This window comes from Copadichromis virginalis, linkage group LG23, assembly GCF_057382275.1.
Source record: "Copadichromis virginalis isolate Kocher_CV1m ecotype Utaka linkage group LG23, C_Virginalis_male_GT1.1, whole genome shotgun sequence".
In the NCBI taxonomy this organism is placed as follows: domain Eukaryota; kingdom Metazoa; phylum Chordata; class Actinopteri; order Cichliformes; family Cichlidae; genus Copadichromis; species Copadichromis virginalis.
In genome coordinates this window covers 23,743,329-23,766,010 of record NC_140639.1, presented here as the reverse complement: position 1 = coordinate 23,766,010, position 22,682 = coordinate 23,743,329, and the positions used below count along the sequence as shown (strand labels likewise).

General features: G+C 40.7%; 2 protein-coding genes across 3 annotated transcripts; both read right to left on the bottom strand.

Annotated features, from left to right (window-relative positions):
- Positions 1–4,447: 4,447 nt before the first annotated feature.
- mylz3 (myosin, light polypeptide 3, skeletal muscle) lies at positions 4,448–7,184 on the bottom strand. Its single transcript, XM_085449507.1, has 6 exons — positions 7,101–7,184; positions 6,707–6,734; positions 5,309–5,452; positions 5,057–5,227; positions 4,875–4,952; positions 4,448–4,786 (listed from the first exon to the last, which is right to left on the bottom strand). The coding sequence occupies exons 1-6, from the start codon at positions 7,101–7,103 to the stop codon at positions 4,758–4,760; spliced, it is 453 nt and encodes a 150-aa protein (XP_085305633.1). The 5' UTR covers positions 7,104–7,184; the 3' UTR covers positions 4,448–4,757.
- Positions 7,185–11,264: 4,080 nt separating this feature from the next.
- Positions 11,265–21,085, bottom strand: lancl1 (LanC antibiotic synthetase component C-like 1 (bacterial)). Of its 2 annotated transcripts, none has more exons than XM_085449506.1 (10): positions 20,978–21,085; positions 20,509–20,655; positions 20,302–20,419; positions 19,098–19,308; positions 18,122–18,269; positions 17,828–17,974; positions 17,240–17,422; positions 14,874–15,050; positions 14,021–14,093; positions 11,265–11,997 (listed from the first exon to the last, which is right to left on the bottom strand). In XM_085449506.1, the coding sequence occupies exons 2-10, from the start codon at positions 20,593–20,595 to the stop codon at positions 11,921–11,923; spliced, it is 1,221 nt and encodes a 406-aa protein (XP_085305632.1). In that variant the 5' UTR covers positions 20,596–20,655; positions 20,978–21,085; the 3' UTR covers positions 11,265–11,920. The 2 variants fall into 2 exon arrangements, with proteins under 2 accessions (XP_085305632.1, XP_085305631.1); XM_085449505.1 differs by having other exon boundaries at positions 20,986–21,085.
- Positions 21,086–22,682: the final 1,597 nt, after the last annotated feature.

The following is a 22,682-nucleotide window of genomic DNA, read 5'->3' as shown; positions in this document are numbered from 1 at the left end:
AGTTCTCCGAAGAGGGCATCAGCTGGGAGGCGCACATCCTCGAAGAATAACTCAGCTGTGTCCTTTGAAAGAACCAGAAACACAAGTGAGAGGATGTAATGAAACGAGCACGAAACGAACACTATTAAGCAGTAAACTAGTCAAAACGTAGTAAACTAGTAAACCTAGTAAACTAGTCATTGCCACGACCTTATTCTATCCCTGATAAATAAAAAAAGATGCCAAGAAAACCATTCAGAGATGCAGATGAGGACCTGGGCTTTCAGGCCAATCTTCTCCAGCTTCCGCCCTTTGTGAAATCCCTTTGGAGGAGGCCATGAAATAGAGGAGCTCAGTTGCTGAAGCTACCTGACATTATGTGTGCTGATTTCTTGATGTTATATTTGTGCTTTAGTCCTGACCTGCCTGCTCCTGGCTCAGTCATGGCGATGGCAGCGATACATTTCCCAGCGGTCATCTTTGGGATGAAGTGTTTGATCTGTTCCTTGCTGCCGTAGTTGACGATGTAGGGAATGACGATGTCAGAGTGCATCGCAAAACCTGGGCAGAGATGGACAGGAGGACGCTGCTAATAAAGTTACACAATTACACAGTGAATTCGCGTTATTCGCGTGTATTATTATTGAAGGAAACGGTTTCCAGGGCCTACTCCGTGGATCGACTTCCTTCGAGGCGTGGACGTCTATCAGCAGAGAATGTACCTTCACCTATCAGCAGAGAATGTCCCTTAGTCTGTAACACAGTCAAATATATTCTCAAGTAATATTCAAGCATGCCATTCAGCGTGTTAGTACGAGCTCGGGAGCAGCTTGGGAGAACAAGAAAACAGAGACTGCTTTAGATTGTCTTCCCAAAGTGACTCAACTTTATTCACAAGTACAACAGTTTATATAGAGGGTAAAATTCATGAGACAGCAGATTATCAGTTTAAACCAGTACAGACCAAGATAAGGCAGTGTCTTCCTGCCCATGGGTGAAGAAGCATCCTTTGTGTAGTGTATCAGTTCAGCTACAATTGTGATTATCTCAGCGACATATTTTCAAGGCACAAAACGAAGAGTTCTTACATTAGTGAAATCTGAAACAAACCATTTGGCCTCAACAGGCGTCTCCTAAAAGATTAAGAAACTAATGTAGCTGAGGGAGTGATCTCTGTGGTATTTCAACCTTGTACCAGCCTGTGATTCTCACACATCAATTCTTGGGTCAAAGAGAAAAATAACTAAAACAAAGGGGCCTTATTGAATGACAGAGTTTTCCTGCATAATGTCACTATAAAACAATATCCAGTAAATGCTACCATGGTACTAAAATACCTAACAATTATATTTACAAAATACCACAGTTTTTGTCTTGGACGTATCATTTTATTTTTGTTGCATTTATCCGCGACACCTTAAATATATAGATAGATATAGATATAATCATACAAAGTAAAACTATTTCCCAAAACTGCGTAAATGTTCCGCTCACAGCTCTGAATGCATTTCTTCACACTGATATGGACAGATGCGTCTCCAGCTGACTAGAAACAACTTTAACAGCACATTTTTACCTCGCAGTAACCGCAGAGACATGCAAACATATTTCTTAGTCCGAAAACAGAAGATCAGATTATTCTGTTTGCCAACATCTTCGAATCAATTAGTCAGTGAATTATTAACAAATACAAATCAACAGTTTCGTCCATTAAAACAGTAGCAGAGTGAGACCTCCAACTCATCATTTATGGGTAGTTTTCTTCTTCTATTGAAGTGTAAGCAAGTGTGTTTGCACAGCATTTCCACCTATTGGTTGGAGTTACAAAACACTACCTGCAGAATTTATCATCTTAAAGGCAATTTTAAGCATAAAGTTTAGTAAAAAATTATAGGCCAAAAAAGTGTTGATGTATGTCTTTTGTCTGAGAAAACATAAAGCATAAAAAAGGCTCCTGCCAGTCATAACACAGTATGGAAGCTTTTTTTTTTTTTTTTTTTTTTTTTAATGTTTTTTAATTAAACCCAAATGCAAAAAACCAAAAACACTATCAGCAGCTTCATGTATGCACCTTTACTACTACATCACACCACACGGGGGCAGGACTTACACAGGTTAAAACTTGTCTTACTGCACTGAAACACAAGCACCAGAGGCACTGTACATCCTGAGGGATTGTTAACATTAGGAAACATCTAATGCACAGTCCAGAATGGAGATGTTTCATTCAATAATCACACACTTTTTTATGTTATTTCAGTTTAACTAGATGATTCACACTTTTTTGCCCAACAGAAAATGGTCCAGACAAGTGGGCTGGTTTAAGAAACCAAAAACAAACAAGTGAAATCTGGTGGTTTATTGAGCTTTATTGATCTTCTGCAGTACCAGTATGTTCTCAGTATGCTCTTTGACATTAAAAAGGAAAATTGTTGCTGGATGACTGAGAACCTTCACAGACAAAATTGTTACTGTTTCAAAACGACTCAGGTATACCTTCCTCTTAAAAAGTGGAGAAAATCTCATTCAGCTCTCATGAAGTTTCATTTTACAGTCACTGGAAAGATCTTTCAGTGAATGTACAACAACTACATATTAGGACAAGTTTACAATGTAAATTGTTCCATTTTTCCTGTCACATGGTGCAATATAGAGAGATAGAAAAGAACATTTACTCTTTGACTCAAATTAGGCTGATGTCATAGGCACATACAAACAAATATTAATGATCATTCTGTTATAGCATGAATATTGAAAAATAAATCAACAATAATTTTTACTCTAATAAAGAAAAAAATATTTTTAGTGGGGCAAAAGTCAACAATGGCTGAATGGCTTCTTATTTAAATACTGCAAATTATATGTAGCGATCTTTAAAATGCATCGGCAAAAACAGAGCACTTTAACTTTAATATATCAAAATTTGGTTGATCTCTTTTGGGGGAGCATTTGGTGTTTCTGTTCTTTTGTGAGTAATTTATTCAGTTTTACACACACACACACACACACACACACACACACACACACACACACACACACACACACAATGTTATGGTTCATTTTTTTCCCCCCACTTTGTTTTTTTCTCTCCCTTTGTATGATTTTTAATGTTTTATGTCCACTTTTAGTGTTGGATCTACATGGACTCTCTATGGTTTTTCGTGCTGGCTGGATCCTTTGAACGTAAAAACAAATGAAGGAACCACTTTGGATCAAATCCAGCTGAAGTCTCAGTTTTAACTGTTACAGTCCATAACCGTTACTTTCTGTGTAACATTCATTTGAATATTAAATAAATTGTATGAATATCTTTCAATATGTAGATATCTAGGAATATCTTATTTTTAGAGAGAACCAATATGACAGAAATATATTTTTGTAAAATTTCAATTTAAAATCTCATATATTGTATGTGTGTTTGGTAAGTAATCTACAGTTAGATTAACCAAATTAACCTTAAATGAGTGCCAATAAAATTAGAATTTTTGTTTTTTTTAAAATAGCTGATAGACACTATTTTATTATTCTTCATTCTGTCTTATTGACTTTATTGTTTTAATGGACTAAAATTATGTTTTATTATATATTGCTAACAATTTTGCTTGTACTGTTAGCTAATAATGTAAATTCTAGTTTTTGTTTCCAATTCAGTAGCTAGCTGCTATAATATAACTACTATTGAAATCCAATTTATTTAGCTAAATTTTTTTTTAACTGTGTCCAAACTGTTATGTGTTTCCACTATAATGTTAGCTAACAATAGAACTGCTAGCTACATGGAAGTATCCCATAGCTTTTTCATAATTTTAGCTAGCTACCATATTACAGCGATCACCCCAGTATATCTAGGATAGATTTTTAGCTGTTTAATCATTCTTTGCTCACTGTACCCTAATTGTTAAAAAATTGAACAGTTGAACAATTAGACTGTTGTATTGTTATTCCATAATTTTAGCTAATATACATTTTTGCAGAATTATTTACAAACTGATTATTTTAGCTACACATCGGTGTCCATTATTGTTTCATTATGTATATTTAACAATTTTATTGTTTATAGTTACTTGGCTATACTTAAAGCTAATTCTTCAGTTCTTAATTCACTTTCTGACCCTTTTCCTTTTTAAATGTATTTAATAATCTATGCTTTCTTTTTTGGCTCTATCTTATTCATAGCCTTTTGTTAAGCATCAACTTTTTTACATAAATTTCTTCAATCTGAGACCTGCAGTCTACAAAAGCATGTGGGCAATGAAAGATCAAGAATCAACCCAGATGGGATGTACGTTGGAAAAGTTTATTCTCAAATGAAGAGAGTGAAAATAAATACAACTTTTCAGGGAAGGAGGGAGCTCTGGCGCTCTGACCACAACCATTCTCCAGCACCTTTGGCATTGCTGGGCCAGTGATGGCGTGACTGAATGAGGTGGCGGTGGGAATGGAGGGATCTACCCTCACTTGATGAGTGGTCACCCCTTTTCCCCCGTTCCTCACCCCATGTGGTGAGTGGAGACGCGCCCCAGTGGGGGGAAGTAGAGGCCGGGTGATGGAGGTCTACAATGGAGAGGTGATGGCGATGTCCCAAGAGAGGAGGGTGAGAGACGAAATGGAAAAGAAAACAAAATAAACAAAATGAAAAAATGGGCGTGCTTCAACATCCCTTGTACATAGTCCTTGTCTTTCCGTGGTTGGTCTTTGAAACAGTGTAGATGTCACGAACACTGTGGGGCTGTCTGTAGGCGAGCTACAGTTTCTTCAGCACTCTCGCTGCTGGCCTCTTACACAGACATGATGTGCTTGACGAAAGCTGCAGGAAGAAGTTCAAATATTTAGCTTCCTGGAAATTCAAAAAAAAAAAAAAAAAGGAAGTGGAATGGTTTGAAGTCCGGTCTTACCCTCATAGTGCACACTGCCGTTCTCGTCCTCCTGGCCGGCCATAAGGGCATCAATCTCTGGCTCGCTCATCTTCTCTCCTGTGGATGCACAACGATCCATGTCAGGGATATGTTTCCCATTTCACTCACTATTGCATGCTAAGCAAACTATATGTGTGTGCTTCTAAATTTAGGAGGCTCACCCAGAGTGGACAGCACAATACGCAGCTCAGCACCCATAACTGTGCCATTGCCCTCCTTGTCGAAGACGCGCAGACCCTCAACGTAGTCATCATAGGTTCCCTTGGGTTGAGCGTCGACCTCCTTCAGCATAGGCAAGAAAGCGTCGAAGTTGAGCCTCTTGTTGGCCAAGTCTGTTGATAGCACACCAAATTATTACACATACCATGACACAGACTGCTCTTTTGTGTTAGAAAAAACAGTTTATGTCTCACCGTCAGCAGTTGGGTTGCCCAGAATCTTATTAACGGCCCCGTTGGTGGGATTCTGGCCCAGAGCACGCATGATGTCAGCCACCTGGTTGTAGGCCACCTGGCTGTCACCAACTCTGTCAAAGAGACCAAAAGCCTCCTTGAAGTCTGGCCAGGAGGAGAGAAACAAAGTTGAGTACAAGTTCTTCAGGACTTATAGTTAAGACTTCAACAATAAGGAAGAATTAAAACAAAAAAGTCTGCCAGAGTCTTTTTTCTTGTTCCATCCAAATGGTATAATTGATATTATTTTTATGGCATGACATCCATGTTTTCTTTGCTGTGTTAGATCCATCCCCTTTGGATTTCCTACTCTATCTATTACAGTGTTACTACTAGTCATCTATGTCAGTTGCACAGTGCCACAACGTAGAGGAAGATTAAAGACAGTAAAAGCCACATAATTCTGTCATTGTTCTCAGCTAATTGAGAGGGACAGCTGTGAAGAGGAAGGCACCAACTGGGGGCCCAGACAATGGTTGGCTATGTCTGTGAATCCCACCAGGAACTCAAAGTGACCTTTTTGACAGATTAATGTGTTCGTGTGGCTTCTGAACAGCAGTTGTACCCTTCCACCACACTCGACCCACCCCGTCCTTCTACATTCCTGCCTCCACTTGCATTTACAGCAACATTGCGTGCAAACTGATACACCCTGACAGAGAAACGCAGGCCATTTAGAGACATAGCGACATGGCCCCCCGTGCAGTCAAAGCCAAGAATGCTGACTGGGCCGTAATTAACACCGTAACTTGGAAAGGAACTTAATGTTAGACATATAGTATAGCTGTACCAGAATGTGCAGAAGCAGCACTAAACAAATAAGCCTGATTGAAAACGTGTTAAAGGTTTGCCTGCAAGTCTAGGATACACAACTGGAAGAGTTTTAACTACACAAAAGTATCCATGTCCAAATGGGGACCCCAATATATCCCATAGGGCATGTTTATAGAGGACATGTCTTTCGGCAGTTAAACAAAAAAAGGTATGGGGTGATTCAGATTCTTGTGTAAGCTGATGCCACCAGCACTGCATCTTAAACCCTGACCTAAGGATTAACGCCCCTCCTGAATAAGGACAATGGCGACTTGCAAGACAAGGCTGAGAATAGACATGTCTGAAATCTTTCCCGACAGCTGGAGAAATTGGTAGAATGGCATGGCGCTCTTCATCCTCTGCTTCCACTTTTCTAGCACTTTAATCAGATTAAAAGTTCATCTAAGTAAGCCTGGAGCTACTCTGAGAGTTTGGTTCGTGTGACAATTGCAAAAGCTAGACGTAAATACCTACCAGCACATTGATTGAGAGGTTGGTGCCTTCATATATGAGGCAAAATTTCTCTTTTTCTTTTTCTTCACTTACCCTCAATCTGGTCCGGTGTGAACTCAGTCTGTCACATTTGAAAAGGCACATTAACAAATACACAAACACACAGAATACAGAGAAATAAAGAAAAACAAAATGAGTATATCCAGCTTATGTAACTGTCCAAAGGATTCTGAACACATGATGGATGCTGAAACTCTAAAACGGCCTCTTTGCATTAGAATATTAGCCTTTTTTGACATTAAACATAGACATGTGAATGCATTCCAAGACTCTAGTCCTGGGTGCCAGTCTTCATTTTGCCTCACTAGCAAAAGTCTCAGTTTTGGGGTCATTATCGAGCTCATATCCAAACCAATTAAAAGGAAAAAAAGGTAACTCCATCAGCAATGCCCCACCCAAAAGGTCCAAAACAGAAGTTCGTACACACCATTTTGGAGAGCAGGAGCTGGAGGAGATGAGAAGCTGAAGTCCCAAGACAGTGTGGTCCTTAGCCATGGTCAAAGCACCCCTCTTATTTATTCCGGGCATGTGATGTCACGTATGCTAATGGGCAGATCAGATGACACATTGGAACATCTTTAACTTTCTTAGGGCAAACGGAAAGGAGAGCTGTACGCCCTCGGAGCAGTGGGAGTAGGCCTTTAGAAGGGGACAGGGCTATTTTTAGAAGGCTGAAAGAACGGTTGCAAGATTTCAAAGAGTCTGTGAATGCATTACAATTTCAACCGAAATGCTTTTGGCAGCATTGACACTTAAGACTTCTCTCCTCTGGAAAGAGATGTACAGCTGGTGAGTGAAAATGCAGAAAACTCAGCTTCCTTGAGGCTCACTTGAGGAGGGCTCCAGGTGTGAGGAGCTCATTTACAGGGTGGTATTTTTAAACAGCCCCACTGCTCCTCCTCTTATGGTTAAATAACAGAACCGGGCAAAAAATCGTTTGAAAAGTTCACTCCATTCAGGCATGTGTTAAAAACATTGACACTGAGTGGCAGATAACCTGAAAACAACAGGTTTTATAACAATTCTAAAGACCTTAAAAAGATCTGCTCTCACAGCGCTACCCTCAGAATAGGACAAGTAACAAATAAATTCATAATGTGCAGATTTGCTGGCTTCAACTAACTAAAAATTGATCAGTTTGTCCATTAATAAATAGGCAAATACACTGGAGCAAAGTTAAGCTTACATAATGTAGGTTATGTTATTAAGAACTACATTCATAGCACAATAAATGACGTTTTTAAAAGTCAATTTCATTTCCATCTTCAGCAGAGCTCTCCATGGTGCTGACAGCGGAACAGAAAGAACCAATAAGATTAATCTTAATAAATGAATTTCTTGATGCATTTTTTGATGTAACAAACTTAATTTAAAAAACTGGAAAAAAATCTAAAATCATTACCTGCGATTCTGCGAAGTGCAGTTTCATTTTTCAAGTTATTTATAGCCCACCTATTACAAATCACAATTTCAAAGCATCAAGGTTATCCTTACTTTATGTAAGTAATAGTAACTAATCCTCATATACAATTATTACCCAACAGTTTAGATTCATAGATGCATAGAGATTCTTTTTAATCGTTTATCTGTAGAAAGCATTTTAAAATTTTCTTTTATTGTCTGGTGTTTCCACTCTCTGTAGTTTATAAGACCAAACTCGGTTGGCTTTGTAAACATGGGCAGTAAGAGGTCAGCAACAGCATAGTATGTGCCAACTTTGGGAGTCATGAGTGATGGGACGGGGCGAGACATTCACAGAGACGTAACACACAGTCATCATAGTCAAGACAGCAGTACACCAGCTTTGTGAGGACCTCGCGCCCCGAGGTCGTTTATACCTTGTACAACTCTGCTGAACACATCCAGGTGATATTTGTTATGATGTGGGATGACATAGATGTCTTTAATGTCTGTAACTGTGATATTGTTGTTGTGGTTATTTGTCTGACAGTCGCCCCGAAGCACAAATTTCTGAAAGGATAAATAATAAATCTAATTGAATCAATCCATCCATCCTCCCAACTCTAAGTTGTGCTGACATCTGTCCGTCCATCCGTCCGTCCGTCCGTCCGTCCGTCCATCCATCCAATCCAATCAGTTCAGTTTGGGTAGAATTTGACTCTTGGTTCGAATTAGATAATTAGTTTGGTATCACAGGGCAGAACCACAAATGAAGGTAGGAGATAGTGACCAGACCCTAAAAGTAAACAGTTGGATAGTAGGTAATATAGCATCATAGCAGCTACATGAAACAGGCACAAAGAAGGCAACAAAAAAAAAAAAACAATTGAGAAAAGGAGGCAGAAATAGAGACAAGACAGGGAAAATAGAGATAACAGGAGTCTTTGATTGGTTAGAGGCTGTCAGATTCATACGAATCTTTCATTTTTTTAAATAATTTGTTCATTGCTGTCTGTTTAGAGGGACGCCAGTATTGACAGAGTCCTGATATTCGTTGATTTCAGCTGCTCTGCTTTTCTCTTTAAAAAGGCGATTATTGGATTCAAGTCTGACAACATACTAGGACAGGTTGTAGTGTGATTCTGGCAGTTTCCTCATTGTTCTGTTAGGCATCTGCAGACTGGGAGCCATCCTGTCAACCAGCATTTTGGTATATACACAATCTACCAGTCTTCCCAAAACCTTTCACATGGTAATCGTCTGTGGACCGCGTGCGCCCAACTTTCAGAAGTCTTCTTTTGGAATTCTTTAGCAAAATTCAATCTTGTAGTTTTCCTTTAAAGAGCCAGCAGTGTTTTTTCGCTTAGGGTGCCGTCCATAGAGGATGGCATTATGCTATGTGTTGTGAGCCATTTCCATTTATAAACCCTGTGCCAAATCTGAAGCGCTAGCTTTCTTAGAGCTAGACTGTGCAAGTAATGCACTGCCCATGGTGTCATTTTAGGAGGTCAGTTGCTGGTTAGCACGATTATTGCTGCAGCTGTGCTTTGACTGACTTTCTGTCGGTGCCCAGTCTTCTTGTATCCTTTTTCCATCCTTAATTTAGATTGTTCAGTTCCTCTGGCAGTTCTTTTTCTATTTGGAACAACACATAGGTCCAAACAACAAGGAGGCTCTGGTGTTCACAGGTCATTTTATAGTCATGTTCATTGGTTCAAATTATGTCAGTGATAACTGGTGTGCTTATTGCTGGTTTGGTTTCTGCCTCAGGGCCTGTATTGTCAGTACAGTCTTTCTGGTATAGTATTGTTCTTATGAAAGTCTACTTGTCAACTTGACAGTACCATTGATACAAACTATTATTTCAAATATAAAATGTTCTGAAAATTTAGAAAGCTGTGAATTTCATAGAAGAAATCTGTTTTGTTTTTTTTTTAGGTTAAATTTATGCTCATCTCTGCTGTCACATACATGTGACTCCACGTGGGTAACAGCCTAGAAGCAGTGATCCCTGTGTGTTAACACTGAGTGTTGTAGAAGGCTCAGGGCAGATTGGTTTAGGTGAGGGAGACTATATATGCCTGCGTGTTTCATTAATATAAACTTATTAATGAAAAATATGCCAATTATGTATAAATACCAGCTACAGTACTGTGCAAAAGTCATTTATAATACTTTGCTTCCAAGGAGCGAGACTTTCTTGCTGTCAGTTGGTGTTGAACAATAGGTCTCCAGTGCATATGGTGTGCAGGATATCCTTAAAAGATTTGAGGAAACTGGAGTCGAGGACCAAAGCAGAAGTGTCAGGCCTGAAAAATCAACTACAGATGGACAAGATTTAAAAGTCATGTCCTTAAACATCCAAAGAAGAGCTTTGAATGTCCTTCAAGAAGCCTGGAGAACTATTCCTGAAGACGACTTAAAGAAATAACAAGAAAGCCTGCCTAAAATAGTTCAGACTGTACTGAAGAATAAAGGTGGTCACACCAAATATTGACTTTCAAGCTCGATAGAATTGTACAAACTCTGTTTTTGCCTTAAACACCGGGAATTGAGGGATGGAACAAGACTTTTGCACATTGCTACATGCTTATGATCTTCCTTAAGTACAACCAGTTGTAAGAATACAGCAGATTTCCATAAACATTTTTTGGCCTTTTGGACAAGTATATATATATATATATATACACACGATTGTTAAAATAGAATAAATGTTTTCTCTAAAGTAGGTCCAAAAGGAAGGAAAGACACTTATAGTGCTGCTAGGCTGCCTAAGTTGTCATCGCCTATGTAACACAAAGCAATCAGCTGCTGAGCATCAGAACGGACACGTTGGAAGATACTTGTAGGAGCGCGTGAACCACAGTGAAGCACATGCCTTTGGAGACCACTCCCCTCCTGGACAGATGAGCTCTATTTTTACTCTCATTCCCACTGGTGGTATTGAGTTTCTCCTACGCTGCGTTTGCTCTGCGAAGACTGAGGTCTCAAGACTCCCTGGTACAGTAGCCACCTCCCCCTTCACCACCTCCTCCTACCAAGCTGGCCGTGGGTCATAAAGAAGCTCTGGCAGGGAGCTTAAAAAAGAGAGATGGCATTGTGTTGCTGCTTGGTACATGAGCCTTATATGGAAAAGACTGGATTAGATGAGCTAATGGTCCCACAGAGGAAGAAAAAGAGAAAATTCAACTCATTGCAATACAATATTTATCACTTAAAGCCAGTTTAAACCCAAACTTTGCTTGCATACACCAAATGATAATGAAAAAAAAAAAAAACATCTGATGAGATATAAATACACTGCTAATGAAGTCACCACTGAGTGAACTTTGTGGCTCTCTGCTGCCCCTCTGTGCTTTTTCTTTACCGCTGCACAACATCGACAAACTAGGCAGCTGCGTTACGTCTGGTGCAACGCAACGGAGCATTGCACCAGACATTTCTACACCCAAAAAAGACAATAGAAAACAAAAGCATTTAAACTTACAGAGAGCAGACAGATATATACAGCTAAGTGCTAAAAAAAAATTACAGTCAGCTTTCCCATGTTTTCATTTTAAAATTAGTTCCCTTCCTTTTAGTTCACAGAGCAGGAGTTGCTGGGGCATGCTAGGGAAGCTCACAACCTTGACACGTTTCCAAAACATTACAGGAAATGTATTGTTAATAACACATGACGTTTCCAGGTGGGAAAAGCAGGAAAAACATGGCACAATGTCTGAATGTTGAATTAAAAGCCAGCCGTCATGACTGCGGTGCCCATGTGTGACAAAGAGCAGAGCGGTGTGGGTCTTCTTATTCAATGATTTCTAGTGTGGGTCTGGGATCATTACCCGCAGACACTTTCTACACCTCAAAGGCCGGGAAGCGGGCGCTCATTGGATGCAGAAGGTCAGCCAGGAAGTAGATGGTTCCTGCCATGCCTGATAAGAAGAAGGGACACTGTTTAGTTAGTTTAGTTTCCGTAGATACACGACCAATAATATGGCCTCCCCAGTCAGCTAGCTGTGGTCTCATGCATGTATCACTTATTCCTATCAGATGAATTATATACTTTACTTATGAGTCATTATGGGTTTTTTTATACAGTTATATTTGAATGATTACCAAAGCAGGACTTTGAATCGTCTCTAAAACAGACTACCCAGACAGCTGGAGCTGACTGCTGTTGCTAGAGACTGAACTGAACCTCTCCACCACGTTTCTGCTGTTGGGGCAGAAATCCAAAGACTGAAGATTCTGGTATTTTATTTATATGTTTCTCTAATAAAAACACATTCGTCTGTGTGTTGTACACAAATATAACTATAGCATTATCTCATAATTTAATATTGCAGTGGATACATCCACTACCACTGAAAACTGACCTTGGTAAGGCAGCTTATCAGTTTTCTACATTCACTTAGTAACAGAGAATCAGTTTGGTTGATGTAATTATTAGAAAGCTGATATTTGTACCCTTTTTGTTAAACCTGCAACCCTGGCTGCTTTAACACTGCACTGCAGAAAGTATTCACTCACCCATTCAAAATCAGGTGTTCCAAAAGTTTCCATGGCAACAGGTGTATAAAATCAAACACCTAGGCCTGCAGACTGCTTCTAGCAGCTCAGTGACTTCCAGAGTGGTACTGTGATAAGATGGCATGTGTGCAACAAGTCCAGTCGTGAAAGTTCCTCACTACTAAATATTCCACAGTCAGCTGTTAGTGGGATTATAGCAAAATGGAAGCAATTGGGAATGCTAACAACTCAGACATCGAGTGGTAGATGGTAGAGTGCGTTGAAGTGGATGGTGCGCAGAGGTCACCAACGTTTTGCACAGTCAATCGCTACAGACCTCCAAACTTCATGTGGCTTCTGATTAGTTCAAGAACAGTATGGAGAGAGCTTTATGGAATTGGTTTCCACGCTGAGACGTGTTCTCTGGAGTGACGAATCACACTTCTCCATCCACTCTTGGTTGGGCGGTTGCCAGGGGAATGGTACTCCATGAACTTCACTGTGCCAAGTGTAAAGTTTGGTGGAGGGGGGGCCAAGGTGTGGGCTTGTCTTTCAGAAGTTGAGCTTGGCCCCTTGGTTCCCATAAAAAGAAATCTTAATGCTTCAGACTACAAAGACATTTTGACCATGTCATGCTCCTAACTTTGTGGGAACAATTTGGGGATGGACCCTTCCTGTTCCAACGTGACTGCACACCAGTGAACAAAGCAAGGTCCATAAAGACATGGATGTGCACGTTTGGTGTGGAAGAAGTTGACTGGCCTTCACAGAGTGCTGACCTTAACCCGACAGAACAGCTTTGGGATGAATTAGAGCGGAGACTGTGAGCCAGGCCTTCTAGTCCAACATCAGTGTCTGACCTCACAAATGTGCTTCTGGAAGAACGGTCAGTAATTCCCATAAACACTCCTAAACCTGTGGAAAGACTTCCAGGAAGAGTTGAAACTGTTATAGCTGCGAAAGCATGATCTGACATCATATTAAACCCGATGGGTTAAGAATGGGATGTCGCTCAAGTTCATGTGTTTGTGAAGGCAGACGAGTGAATACTTCTGGCAGTACATTGTGCATTTATGTGTGAGGGACAGATGAACATGTGTGAAGCAGCTGGCTGTGATTACAAGTTCATATTTCTTACCACAGAAGCCAATTTAGCTCCTTTCAAAATAATCTTATTCAATTTCCACTGCACTACTCCTGTAATCTCACAGCATGACTCATTTATTTGCACTTGTAATTCTTACTACAATGTAAGCCATGCCTGCAACCTGGCAACAGCAAGTCTTAAATATCTAACAATGTACCAAACCCAGAAAAATGGCATCACTAAAAATGTAGTGCTTAGTTTACCTTGTAATCTGTGACACATGTAACAAAAACTTAAAAAATGCCCTTTTGTGCATAACATGATATTTTTGGAAGGTTGGATCTGCCATTATGCATTACCTTCAAAGAGAGAGAAGGGAGTGTCTGGTGTCCGACATCCATGTTTGCCGTAGTTCATACACCAGTCTGCAAACTGCAGCGAAAGAGAAAGTAATGTTACAACAGTAATGACACTGGACCGCTGATCCGTCTCCGGAGAACAGCGAGCAAATGTCAACAAGTCCTAAAAATCGGGCCCTTCTCTGTGAAATCCGAGCATCTGTCGATGTATCGGATTACGACCACAATGTTGTGCTTGGAGGCAGGCAACACATCTGAAGAGTCTATTTCCATCTATGAATAGATTCATATTAATGAAAGCACATGTGGAACTCTCGCCATCTGGAGTGCATCCAAGACCAGCTCGCTAGCGGCTAGCGAGCCACGCTTTGACGCCAACTCGCACAGACAGCGACCGACCTGCTGTCAATAAACATAAAAGGCCCTGCCTCTCACATGCCCATCGTTTCTGGAATAATTTTCAATTTTAGGGCTGGCGAGTGACCAACTACGTTCTGATTGGTTAAGCTTTGAACTGAAGTTCAATATGACTTTTGCGTCTCACATCAAAGTCGTTGAGCGTCGAGGGAGGACGCGACAGAGACTCAAAAATGGAATTATAAAAGGACTTCTCGTGGCTTTCTACAAACACATTAAAATTTCAGGGATAAAAAACGTCCTGCTCTTATGAGGAACCCCTAGTCATAACTCTACAGCGTCAGACAGTGGAGGCATTAATCAAGCCTTTGGACACTAATTATGATGGATGCACTGCTGGTGCGACGCAATTAATATTTGCGGTTATTTGATCAGACGACTGGCCGCTGCAGCCCAGGAGTGATTACATTATTAAAGAGCTTTTATGTCCTCTCACCATGCAGGCTCTGTACAGGTGCTTCGGATCCTGCGTATGCCGGTACAACGCCAAGAAAGTGTAGGCGTTACCAGCCGCGCCGTGGCACAGGCCGTAACCCTTTTTCAGCAGGCCGTACCACCACACCACCTCCCCGCACTGCAGAGCGTCGCCCAGGTACTGAGGAACTCTGAAAGCCTGGAATGAGGGACATGTCATCATCTTAACTGTGATAAGCATAAAGCAGATCTTGATTTCTGTGAGATCTGAATTAAAAAAAACCTCCAAGTTAAAAAGAGAACCTCAGCGGTACTGTATAAACGATACCCTCTGTCTCATGTAGCACGATAAGTTAAGAAATACTACAAATAAACTGTTCTGTGGATATGTTCTGTGAGGACTGTTTGTCCTTTAAATGTCATTCATTGGCAATATTATTCAATTTAGACAGAAAAGGGAGAATTTTATGAGATTAAAACATGACTCTACTTCACCACAAGATGGCACTATGAGTCTTTCGATGACCCCTGTGTTTCTCAGACAGTGGTTTTTAACAAAGTACCCCACAGAACCCCTTTAATTTGTCAGTTAGGCTTAGCTAACTGTTTATAACCATCCATAAGTAACAACTTATTTCAACCCTTTACCCGCAGCTTTTAGTGACTATTCCAGTTAACAGCTGCCCACAATGTTTAGTGACTGGTTTGAATAGAATAGAATAGAATAGAATAACCTTTATTGTCATTGTACAGAGTACAACGAAATTGGAGTGCCACTCCCTTGGTGCAAGTTTCAATAATAAATATAAATGTAAAATATAAAAAGTACAAAAAAACAATCGTAAGTACTCAAACAATAGTATGTACAATATATACAGGATAGCAGCATTAATATAATGACAGTATGACAGGTGAACTGCTTATCCACCAGTTCACCTAGCTAAAGTACTGTGCAAAAGTCTTGAGCCACCCCTCATTTCATTATATGTTGCTAGGAAATCTGGAAATAGGTGCCGACAAGGAGCAAAATATAATGAGCTGAAAGATGGCTCAAAACTTTTGCACAGTTATGCATTTTAACTATTTAATTTTATGGACAGTTAACAAAAATATTAATGCAGTTTAATCTTTAAATTCATACTTACAGCTAACACATTGTGGGGATTAGAGAAATATTTTGCTGCTATTGTTAATAATCATCATCATTACCATTGCATTAATAATTAATATTGATATTGTATTCAGATGTTTAAACATATTGGTACCCAATTAGCCTTTATTACAGGTGCAGCTATAACCACTTTAAACTGTTGAGTTAAATCAATAATCTTAAATGCTTTTGAATGCTTGTTATAATCTTAAATGTGTATGTGCTGATTCTGTTGGGTTATAAAAGAAAGGCCTAACTCTGAGTACACTCTGTGCCAAAGTAGACAGGAAGCGCAGGCTTTTGCAGAGTGTGCTTGTGAAAGTGGAACTAAAGCAGAGTCTAAGTGTAAGTTACTTTGAGGAGCTGTTGGGAGGATGCTATTTGAATAACCAGGTTATTCATTATTGTCTTTTATACATTTATATCTTTTGATTAAGCTTTTAGTAGAAGTTCTTGATTAAAACATTTATTCAACATATTACAAATATAGTTTCAGTTAGGTTATTATGCACATGAGAATTGGCCTCTCTTCTCATAAGACAAAGTTCGTGTGAGGTCGAGCCACACACGCACACACACACGTACACATACACACACTTACACAGCAGTTAGACTCAGGGGTAGGTGAAGGTTCAAATAATATTTTGTAAAAGCTTGCAACTGCAAAATTGTGCCTGCAAAAGAACAGTTTGTTGCAGAATGTGTGCCTGATGTTCCAGACGATAAGCGAGCGTCCGGCAGCGACAGGAAGACACCTGGGATGGAGACAAGGCGATGTTGTTTTGCAAACTGTGTTAAAAGTCATTGTGGTTTTGATTTGACGTATGCATATATTGTATCTGCTTAACGCATGAGGGGGCGTTATAAATTTCCCTGATGGTATAAAAACAACTGATTGTGTATTGTTCGAGAGAGATCGATGCTGATTGTGTAACAGTGTTCATGTCTCCACGCGTGTTCAGTAAAATCATCGTTTGACTCCACCCGGCTGGATCAGTGTTGTTATTTTGGAATTCCTCCTGTATCCCTCCTCAATATTTGAACCCTAACAACATCCATACAACTGCACTTTTATGCATTACTTTTAGCCAACTGCTGACTTTTCTGCTTAACACTGTTCCGGTGAACAGACTAACTAAATGCAGTTTCATGTAGGACCTGGTACACAAACAGACTGAACAGACTCACTGTTTCTTTCTGCAAATGAGTAATCAAATTTTCAAGCTCTCAGTCTTTACCTTGTAGGCCTGCAGGAGCATGTACACGACCCCCGGAGATCCGTGGCACCAGTGCACCAGCAGGTCTCGATCGTCCCCCATGCAGGGAGGGTAGTTTCCTGAGGGGAACTTAAGACGGCAGACGTGGTCGACGCTGGGTTTCACCAGCCTGTGCACGAGCTCCTCCGAGAACACAAAGCCAGGCTGTGAAGGAGGGGTAAGATCAAGTTCAGAGGAGGGAAAAAAAGGTGACAGGTGGCAACTTTGGTAGAGCGTGAGGTACCCTGGAAACAGACAGATTAGCTTCTGCACAAGAGCACTTATTAGAAAGTTAACTTTGGAGCTAGCATAATTAACTTTTTAGATGGCATAACAAATATTTGCAGGCTTGGCTTCTTAAACGAGGAGAGGGATTTGTATGTTTTCTTTGATTCTTAGAACTGAAAATTTAATAACTTCAGCTTTCAGAGTTCTTGGTGCAGCCATAGATCCCTTCGAATGAAAGTGCATACACCGAATTACTGCAAAACCACAGAAAATTATTTCCCATACGGCCTGCACAAGCACAAGACTACTCCACTTGCATCTAAAACCAGGATCCTGTTCCACCTGCATGAGGAAGTAGTAGATGCCAGCCAGGCCGTGGGCGGCCCCCACATACTGCTCCTGGTACCACTCGTACATCAGGGGGCTCTGGTTCTGGACCCGGAACTTCCTACTGAGGTGCTCACCCGATTCCAGCACAGCCTGGGTGATCTGCGGAAAGAAGCAAAAATATAAATTAGTGGAGATAAATGAGAGAAAATGGTTTAAACCTAGAGGTTTCTATGGCAACTGTCGCTCTCACAAAGAAAATACAACAAAATAAAAAACTTTGGACTGAGCGCACTGTTTCTGAATCACCTGTTGGATGTATCCATCTGGAATCCTGTCTTTTCCAAGCTGCTGGTTGATGAAGACCAGTGAGTAGAGGTAGCCCACCCGCCCATACAGCAGCTCGTCTGGCAGCCCGCCCGAACCCTTCACCACCGTCTGGTGGTACTGCATCAGCCTGGTGGAGAGGCACAGGAAGTTTGTGACAGATTTTTTGCACCACTGAACCACATCTTAAAATAGACCTTCTATTTATGACGACCTATAAGCGCGTACAATTAATTATATCATAAATGCGATTCCTGCTCCGGCAGTTAAATGAACTAGATCCGGACCATTAAGCTGGAAATTAAACTGGTCCAATCGGCTCCATTCGAGTGCATTTGATTCATACTGCAGATACTTAATAAAGCTGTAATAGCCTCAATAATACTAAGTGCAGTTGTATTGAAGAAAACATGCTGGCACGCAACACAATGATGTAGGCTATACAAACTGCATATTTTAATGGCTACGGAGGGGGGGTGGGGGGGGTCTAAATTATTAACAGGGACAAAATGTTTCTTTTTGCAGCTCACAGGCTCAGACTGGTGCTCTATGTGTTTCACAACATCATGGAGGAGATCCCCACAGAGGCAGACGTGCCTCTAACCTGTAACAGAAGACTCTCAAGGAGAAGTCTTTCACAGGAGGTGAGGTTTTGCAGGGAAACAATGCTGCAAATGTGAGTGCTAAAGAGCGTTTCAGTAACAGTGGAGTGACGTTACACAGCAAATCCATAAAATAAAAAGCCTTTTTCAGTATTTTCTTTAGTGCATTTGACATTTTTTGGGCCAGGAAAACTATCGCCTGTCAAACAGGAGAAGAAATCTGGCATCAAAACACATTTTCCTAAAGAGAAACCTCCCAAGAAAGGAGAAAACTGCTGCAGACACAGTGGTGGTTACGTAGTACACTTTAATGTACACCTAAATTCATTACTTATACCGACTTATATGAGGCTGACCTGTTGATGCACTCGTCGCTCTCTTGCACTCTCTGAAGGCGATAGAAGACGACAGCAGCCACGGCCAGCGGCCCCGCATCCCCACACAGGAAGGTGACGTCATGGCGCCGGGTCAGGCACTTGAGGCTCTGGGTGACATGCTCGAGAGCTTTGTGAAGGAACGAGGGCTCCCTGAACACATCATGGAGGTGCAGATAGAGCAGGGCGATGCCTTTTAAGACACAATGTTGAAAGTTTGGAAAGCGCCCCAAAATTTTTTCTTAATTTAAAGGTATACTGTATCTTGCAATTAGATGCTAGTAGATTTCAGTCAACTGAGTTTTGTTTTCTTAGCCCTCCCATTTCAATTGCATAATCCTAGCTACCATCGCTGCTTTAGGACAAACAACTCTGGCTGCCATTTATTTGTACTGAATGTATTTGTACTGTTTACCTCAGCTGTCAATGCTATTCAAGACGAAGAACAAGTGTCCACCTTTATTTACTCTGAGAGGCTGTAAAAGTCTAATATGAGTCCATGAGTCCATTAAGCCCCCTTCTGTCTAATGACAGTGATACTGAGGTGAGTTGTTGAGGATATCCTGAACTTTTCCAAGCACTGCTGTTTTTGCTGCTGTTAGCCTCTGCTAGCTGCTGTTAGCAAGCCTTACCAAAATGTTCTTTGAAGCAGCTCTAACATTGTTGTACCTGGACACTTAAACAACTCTTATAAAACTACTGTTTATTGGAGACAAAGTATGATTTTTAGGACACTCAAGCCTAACATTAGCTGGCTTAATGTTGGCTTAGCAAGAAGGTCCAGGGTTTGAATCCACCATCTGGCCGGAGACTTTCTGTGTGGAGTTTGGATGTTCTCTCTGTGTATGCGTGGTCAAAAGACAAGACTGCCCACAGTCCAAAGACATGCAGTTAGTGGAGTTAAGTTAGTGGAGGTTAAAGGTTATGCTAAATGGCACCACGGCACTCGCTCATATGTATTATTAATTAATTAATTAATTACGTTTAGAAGAAGGTATCAGTCTGTTGGAAGACATAATTACACAATAATTCATGTTCATTAGTAGTCCACATAAAAAAAAGAAGGTCTCACTGAAGTAAAGCTGCATACAGGTAAACGGCAGAACAGTCTCACAGCATGTGCACAGTTACGTGCATTTCCCTGCTACTTGACTTATTTATCCCAGCTGTGTAATGCTATCATCACCTGCCCAGCCAGTGTAAGCAGTGCAGTCTCTGGGATCAGCAGACCTAAGCCCATTCTCCATGACACCTAACAGCTCGCTGATCTTGCTGCTCAGCCGCTGGGCAAACTCTGGTGTGAGCTAAGGGTTTAAAAAAATACAAAACAAAAACTGTAAATATCATGGTGGACATGAAAGACATGCTCGCACACTTCTTTTTAATGCATTACCTTTCCCTGAAAGTCAAAAAACGCCTGTGTGGATGCGAGGCTCCCATCATAGTCGGGGTAGGGATTCTTCAAGGCTCTTGTGTCCATTTTCAGAGCCTTGTTACTGCTGCTGCGCTGTTTTTTATTTTATCTGGGTCAGAAAATAATCTGCAGGGAAAAGAGGCAATGTAAAAGCCGCAAGAAGCACAGACGAAGATCGTGTAATAGAAGCAAGACTAAAAATAGCAAATTATCGATCCTGTAACATAGAATATAAAACAACACGGAGCATCGAGCCTGCTAGGCAGAGCTCCACACCCCCACACACCAACTCATGACAGCTAAGCTCAACTACGCTGCTTCTGATTACGCAGCTGAAGCTAGCTGCTAACATTAGCCGCTAGCTGCAAGGTTATGTTGTTATAAAGTAATGAACGACTTTATACCTTCAAATTATGACAGGGTGAGAAAATAAAATAGAAATTTGCACCTTGGTACCTTTGCAAGCGCTGCACTGTTGGTGTTTACTCTTCTTTGTCTTCACTTTTAGCTGACGGTACATCCGCACTGCTTTGCTCACTACTGACACCTCCTGCGGCAGGAGTGGTACTGCAGCTCAGAAACTCAGGGACGTCAAACTCATTTTGTATCGTGGCGTGAGCCACCTACACAGCGCAGTTTGATCTGAAGTGTGCCAGAAACTCCCCTTTCTGTCAGTGTACATGAGGTTAAGTACACATATAATCCCGGAGATATCTTAATATACGAAAAAGAAGTGCAGTTTCAACTCAGTTTCTCAGTTTTTCAACTGATAAAGCTGATCTACTCTATCAGCATGACTCTTTGGGCTTAAATTGTATGAAAGAAATTTGTAAAATTACAAAAAGAAGAAGAAGAAAGCCTCTGGTTGCTCATTGCCTAGACTGTCCTGTAAATATAAAAATATTTTTGTTGATTCATTGAAAATGTCCTACTTTTTAAACAGTCTAAAACAGGACTACCAACACTAACAAGGACACTAGCAATAAGCAGAACTAGAAAAAGATGAATCAGGAGGAATAAGGAGGGAGAAATGGTCTCTTCCTGTAACACCATTACCCTTCTGGGGGTTGTGTTGTTGCCTGTCCAGTGCACCAGCTGTCAGATTCATTTTCACCAAAGCTGCTGAAATTGGTTCACAACACTGTGCACTTCCTAACTGGACACACTGAGATCCCTGGAGTTCTTGTGCAGTTTAAATGTACCATAATCCTAGGAGGATCTAACATGCCATGGTGCGTTTATTAAAGGAAAATGATACAGTGAGTTGTGCAGCCTACTTCCACTCCTCGCTTTTAGTTTTAATTACCTCTGCTAAGCTGTGTCCCAGTGCCATTAGATACAGTTTAACTTCACCATGAATTAAGTGGTGATTTATGGCCTGACAAACATCAGTGTTTCCGCAGTCAGAAAACTGCACCAACAACCTTATTTAGGAGTTTAGAGTAACTGTCACACAGGTGTCTAATCCCAGGCATTTCAGCCCATCATCAGATCTTTATGGTAATTGCTCAGTCACAGTCGCCTACGTCAGTGAACCCGCCTCAGCTAATCTTGTCACCTTTTTTGTAATTTTATGATTAAAGACTCCACACTGGTGAGTCTAATGACTTCCAATATAAATAGAAAGGCCTAAATGCATGGGCACGAGGTGTAGCGCAGGTCACACAAACTGCTACCATGGAAACATCATGTGCCACCAATCTGCTCTTGACCTTCTGCAGAGCTCAAACCACATGGTATTATTCCTGTGGATGGTGATGATAATTACTGTAGTCACAGGGAAGTGATATTGATTGGCATTCTGCTGAGCTTCCTAGCATATTCTGACTTATTGCAGAGATAGAAGTTGCCCCCAGATCTGCAGTCTTCTTTTTGTGAGAAGAGGACATTGTTATGGCACGGCGATATTAGAGATTGCAATGGGATGCATCCTCTGAAGGGCTTTGATCGTTCTCGGGTTTAAGACTTTAAAATACATCAAAACTGAATCCTAATTAAACTATAAACCAGCTATGCTAGTCTTACTTCAATAGGTTCCTGCAAGAGTACAGGCGAATGTTCGTACCAACAGTCCTTTGTGACTAAATTTTCAGCCTATTTGATGTTTTTTGATTATGATGCAAATGCTTTTAAGATAACATCAAAGTTTTGCA

Coding starts and splice junctions, on each gene's coding strand:
- mylz3 (XM_085449507.1), bottom strand. Junction 5,228..5,308: donor GGGCAACCCAACTGCTGACG/GTGAGACATAAA, acceptor TGCTATCAACAG/ACTTGGCCAACAAGAGGCTC. Junction 4,787..4,874: donor CGGCAGTGTGCACTATGAGG/GTAAGACCGGAC, acceptor TTCTTCCTGCAG/CTTTCGTCAAGCACATCATG.
- lancl1 (XM_085449506.1), bottom strand. CDS start 20,595: ATGGACACAAGAGCCTTGAAGAATCCCTACCCCGACTATGATGGGAGC. Junction 18,270..19,097: donor AGCGACGAGTGCATCAACAG/GTCAGCCTCATA, acceptor CCTCTCCACCAG/GCTGATGCAGTACCACCAGA. Junction 14,094..14,873: donor ACCTGTACAGAGCCTGCATG/GTGAGAGGACAT, acceptor CTTTCGCTGCAG/TTTGCAGACTGGTGTATGAA.